This window comes from Pseudophryne corroboree, chromosome 3 (genome assembly GCF_028390025.1).
Source record: "Pseudophryne corroboree isolate aPseCor3 chromosome 3, aPseCor3.hap2, whole genome shotgun sequence".
Classification (NCBI taxonomy): Eukaryota; Metazoa; Chordata; class Amphibia; order Anura; family Myobatrachidae; genus Pseudophryne; species Pseudophryne corroboree.
In genome coordinates this window covers 25800646-25806645 of record NC_086446.1, presented here as the reverse complement: position 1 = coordinate 25806645, position 6000 = coordinate 25800646, and the positions used below count along the sequence as shown (strand labels likewise).

The window sequence follows — 6000 nt, the reverse complement described above, 5'->3', positions numbered from 1 at the left end:
CTCCCGCTTTTTCTGAAATACTGGCAGGGGTATTTTTACATCTATATAGCCTCTAGGACTATATATGATGTAGATTTGCCAGCCAAGGTGTCATATATTGCCCTCAGGGCGCCCCCCCCAGCGCCCTGCACCCATCAGTGACCGAAGTGTGAGGTGTACATGAGGAGCAATGGCGCACAGCTGCAGTGCTGTGCGCTACCTTGGTGAAGACTGAAGTCTTCTGCCGCCGATTTTCCGGACCTCTTCATGCTTCTGGCTCTGTAAGGGGGACGGCGGCGCGGCTCCGGGAACGAACATCAAGGTCGGGTCCTGCGGTCGATCCCTCTGGAGCTAATGGTGTCCAGTAGCCTAAGAAGCCCAAACTACCACCTGTTAGGTAGGTTCGCTTCTTCTCCCCTTAGTCCCTCGCTGCAGTGAGTCTGTTGCCAGCAGATCTCACTGTAAAATAAAAAAACCTAAATATACTTTCTTCTAGGAGCTCAGGAGAGCCCCTAGTGTGCATCCAGCTCGGCCGGGCACAATATTCTAACTGAGGTCTGGAGGAGGGTCATAGTGGGAGGAGCCAGTGCACACCAGTTAGACCTAAAGCTTTCTTTATAGTTGTGCCCAGTCTCCTGCGGAGCCACTATCCCCCCCCATGGTCCTTACGGAGTCCCAGCATCCACTTATGATGTTAGAGAAAGGGGCAGACTAGATGGGCCAAGTGGTTCTTATCTGCTGTCACATTCTATGTTTCTTAATGTATCGGAGTATTACGGCCACTGGACAGACCTCTGATCACTTTAAAGCTAATTTTACACCAGAAAGCTAGGACAGAGCATAAGAGCTGGCATGGCCGTACACTGTCCAGACCTGGTAGAGTCGTTGTCCTCACAAAGATGCTCTTCCCACCATTCTCTGATTGCCAGAAGCTCCAGTTCAGGTTCCCCAGAGTTTTCCTTACAGGAACTTCTTGGTCTCTTCAGTGACCCTGTCTGGGGTGGTTGGACACCGAGGCTTAGTGATTGTGTTCTGTGCAAACGGAAGAATAAAGGTGGTCTCCACCTCCCTGACTCCCCCAGTTATTAATATGCAATTGTTTCACAAATTACTCCATTCAATAAGGATATTGTAAAAGACGTGATATTTAATGTGTACACACAGTGATGTCACTCTCTCATTTACATGTTATACCCAGTGATGTCACTTCCTCATTTACATGTTATATCCACAGTGATGTCACACTCTCATTTACATGTTACACCCGCAGTGATGTCACTCTCTCATTTACATGTCATACCCGCAGTGATATCACTCTCTCATTTACATGTTACACCCGCAGTGATGTCACTCTCTCATTTACATGTTATACCCGCAGTGATATCAAGCTCTCATTTCAAAGTTATACCCGCAGTGATGTCACCCTCTCTTTTCCATGTTATACCCACAGTGATGTCACTCCCTCATTTACAGGTTATACCCACAGTGATGTCACTCTCTCATTTACATGTTATACCCACAGTGATGTCACTCCCTCATTTACATGTTATACCAACAGTGATGTCACTCTCTCATTTACATGTTATACCCACAGTGATGTCACACTCTCATTTACATGTTATACCCACAGTGATGTCACCAGGTTTAGCCAATCACTTCATAAAATGATATCCCATAATACTTCACAAATGTGGCATCTATTTCTGGCAATGTTCCTCATTCCCCATACAGCTGTCACTCAGGAGATTCCTGATTAATAATAAAATGTTTAGGACCCTCATGAATGGGCCTCGGTCAGCATTCCGGTGGCTCCCAGATTTCCCTGTTCTATTATTTGTTTATTATTATTCATTATTGGTGGATTGTTGTGTAAAAAAACGTACCAATGTTTTATCTACTGATGGCACTGTGTACTGTCCATTCTGCTATTGCTGGTTTTCAAAACATAAAGAGATTAGCCAAACAATTTGCAGCGTTTACAATAGTTACAGTATTGTGTTTCATGTCTATCAGTTCATGTTTATTTAATGTCTTTTTTTATGTCTAACAAGATTTGATTCGTCTGTAAAACATTTCCCACACTCAGAGCATGGAAATGGTTTCTTAGCTGTGTGACTTCTCTGATGTATGATAAGATGTGATTTCTGTATAAAACATTTCCTACACTCAGAACATTTAAATGGCTTCTCACGTGTGTGACTTCTCTCATGTTTAACAAGATTTGATTTGTCTGTAAAACATTTCCCACACTCAGAGCATGAAAATGGTTTCTCACCTGTGTGACATCTCTGATGTGTAACAAGATTTGATTTCTGTGTAAAACATTTCCTACACTCAGAACATTTAAATGGCTTCTTACGTGTGTGACTTCTCTCATGTTTAACAAGATTTGATTTGTCTGTAAAACATTTCCCACACTCAGAGCATGGAAATGGTTTCTCACCTGTGTGACATCTCTGATGTGTAACAAGATTTGATTTCTGTGCAAAACATTTCCCACACTCAGAGCATGGAAATGGTTTCTCACCTGTGTGACTTTTCTGATGCCTAACAAGATATGATTTCCGTGTGAAACATTTCCCACACTCAGAGCATGGATATGGCCTCTCACCTGTGTGACTTCTCTCATGTATAACAAGATCTGATTTCTGTGTAAAACATTTCCTACACTCAGAACATTTAAATGGCTTCTCACCTGTGTGACTTCTCTCATGTTTAACAAGATTTGATTTGTCTGTAAAACATTTCGCACACTCAGAGCATGTATATGGCCTCTCACCTGTGTGACTTCTCTCATGTATAACAAGATCTGATTTCTGTGTAAAACATTTTCCACACTCAGAGCATGGAAATTGCCTCTCGCCTGCGTGACTTCTCTGATGTTTAACCAGAATTGATTTCCGTGCAAAACATTTCAAACACTCAGAACATGGAAATGGCCTCTCACCTGTGTGACTTCTCTCGTGTATAACAAGAGCTGATTTCTGTACAAAACATTTCCCACACTCGGAGCATGGAAATGGTTTCTCACCTGTGTGAAGTCTCTGATGTATAATAAGATGTGATTTCCTTGTGCAACATTTCCCACACTCAGAACAGAGAAAGTTTTTATCACCTGTGTGAGCTGTACTGTATGTAGCAATATTGGAGGTATCAGAGGAACAATCCTCACAGTTAGGTGAATCAGATGATATCTCTACACTGGAAGGTATTGGGTGTATATATAGAGAAATGGAGTTGTCTCTTGTAGAATCCTTTGCGATGTTATCTTCTGTTTTAAAATGTGGAGATAAAATTAGATCTCCCTCCGAGGTATTCCTGCTTGTGCCTCCATCTGCTGGAAATAAAATAAAGTGTATTGAAATTGACTTTTTACCACTTTTATTTTATGTAACTAGGAACAAATATTCATACTATTACTAAGTTCACAATGTTAAGTGGTTTTATCTCTTTTTCCATTTACATCACATTTACAAAATAACAAAGATGACTCATATCTTAAAATATAATACAGTATATATAATATACTGTGAGTGAGGTGTACAGACGCCACATAAGGGAGTGAGAAAGAGAGGAGTATAATAGGGGCTGATGGCTCCTGATGTATGAGATACACCAAAGAGTGTGGGGAGGAGACTAGTCAGATCTCTGGGCTGGTAACACACAGTGACATGATGTGAGGGGGAGAGCAGGAGTATAATAGGGGCTGATGGCTCCTGATGTATGAGATACACCAGAGACTGTGGGGAGGAGACTGGTCAGATCTCTGGGCTGGTAACACAGTGACATGATGTGAGAGGGAGAGCAGGAGTATAATAGGGGCTGATGGCTCCTGATGTATGACATACACCAGAGAGTGTGGGGAGGAGACTGGTCAGATCTCTGGGCTGGTAACACAGTGACATGATGTGAGGGGGAGAGAAGGAGTATAATACGGGCTGATTGATCCTGATGTATGAGATACACCAGAGAGTGTGGGGAGGAGACTGGTCAGATCTCTGGGCTGGTAACACAGTGACATGATGTGAGAGGGAGAGCAGGAGTATAATAGGGGCTGATGGCTCCTGATGTATGACATACACCAGAGAGTGTGGGGAGGAGACTGGTCAAATCTCTGGGCTTGTACCCTACAGTGACATGATGTAAGTGGGGAGAGCAGGAGTATAATAGGGGCTGATGGCTCCTGATGTATGAGATACACCAGAGAGTGTGGGGAGGAGACTAGTCAGATCTCTGGGCTGGTAACACACAGTGACATGATATAAGAGGAAGAGCAGGAGTATAATAGGGGCTGATGGATGCTGACTCTCCCACTGGGCAGATACATTCCCCTCATTAGACTATACTGACAGAGGAGGGAGCAGGATAAGAGATTGCTGTAGTGACTGAGTAAGGAGAATATGTGACTCTTCTCTGTAACAAATGTTTATTACTCACCTGTGCTGATATCTGTAGGGATTTCCTCCTCCTTACACTGCTGATCACACCTCGCATACGTCTCTTCTTCCTTCTTTATATCTTCTGTCTTCATATCAGTCACATACGTCTCTTCTTCTCCCTCTATACCTTCTGCCTTCATATCAGTCACATACGTCTCTTCTTCTCCCTCTATATCTTCTGTCTTCATATCAGTCACATACGTCTCTTCTCCCTCTATATCTTCTGCCTTCAAGTCAGTCACATACGTCTCTTCTCCCTCTATATCTTCTGCCTTCATATCAGTCACATACGTCTCTTCTTCTCCCTCTATAATTTCTACCTTAATATCAGTGAAATCTTCACCCTAAATAACCCATATATACATTAATGCGTTATTAATGCCGGACATCATTACTCAGAGTAATCAGGAGACTATCAGAGTAGTAGACACACAGAACTGTACAGACCATATAGTGTAATGGCTCTCACTCATATCCCGCTGGGTTCCCCCTTCCAGTCCATTTGCCTTATTTGTACCCCTGACATTTGCAAAGCAATACAATTGTAAAAAATATACTTTGAATTAGATAAAATATTTATGATCCATTACATATAAACACAATTAACAAGAAAATCATACAATAAATCTGTGATCCCCATCTACTTTCTTATACAGGGATAGATGTTCTCATGTTGTTATCAGGGTCCTACTGTGGTGCATTGGGCTAGAGACCCCCAATTACACTGCTTTCCCTGTGTCTCATTATCACCTGGATATCCTGCTCCAGCCCCATCATTACAGAGCAATAAGTACCCCTGAACATCAGAGTGAGTAACCCCCTGGGATATAGTATTCCAAGATGAGAATGACTAGTGAAAAGTCACTTTGGTATATTGGCGAGAACCTAAATCCCACCTACCTGATCCTCCTGTGGGATCCTGTGATTCTCCTCTGTACAATCCTGGGAATACAGAGGACGGGGACATCTCTCTGGGGTATTTCTGTTACTGGGCCCATCTGTAGGAGACACACAGTGACTGAGTACAGTGTATATATGTTGTCAAAGTCGAAAAATATTATAGAACACACAGCACGTATAAAATACACACACATGCCCACTGCGCGTGCACTTGTTCCGACATGCGTACACATATCCGCAATTTGCATATGGTCGCTCCTGCGCGTGGTATGCGTATTTACGGCGGAGTTTGTGAACGCATGGAGGGCTATCAAAACATTACATATTTAATCCAAATAGTGCACATTGTACACATAGTCCCCCTGCACCACATCAGCAAGTATCAACAGTTTAAATGATTCCAGAACGAAGGGATTCGCCTTTGCATGATAGGAGGGGACAGACAAGGGTTATAAGGTGGTGTCTGGTATCCAGCTGTAGGGTATTTTAAGGGTAACATTTCGGTGGTGGTTTGCGGAAGATCGCATGTTCCTGTGGATAGTTATGTGCAGAAGTAGAATATAGATATAAACTGTATTTACTGTATATTATGTATGCGGCGGGAATCCAGAGGAAACCACCCACAAGAGCAGTTGAGAAAGACATCGGCCACCTTTTCAAATCAACCTAGGACCTCACCTGT

The 6000-nt window shown here is 42.9% G+C and overlaps 1 protein-coding gene across 1 annotated transcript in view; it reads right to left on the bottom strand.

Annotated features, from left to right (window-relative positions):
* LOC135057095 (zinc finger protein 84-like) overlaps positions 1-6000 on the bottom strand; it is a 150308-nt gene that overhangs the window by 104346 nt on the left and 39962 nt on the right. Inside the window, exons 4-6 of the mRNA XM_063962995.1 lie at positions 5319-5416; positions 4417-4762; positions 2010-3316 (exon numbers count right to left, since the gene is read on the bottom strand). Coding sequence (XP_063819065.1) covers positions 2010-3316; positions 4417-4762; positions 5319-5416 — 1751 coding nt within the window. The remainder of the gene's footprint in view (positions 1-2009; positions 3317-4416; positions 4763-5318; positions 5417-6000) is intronic.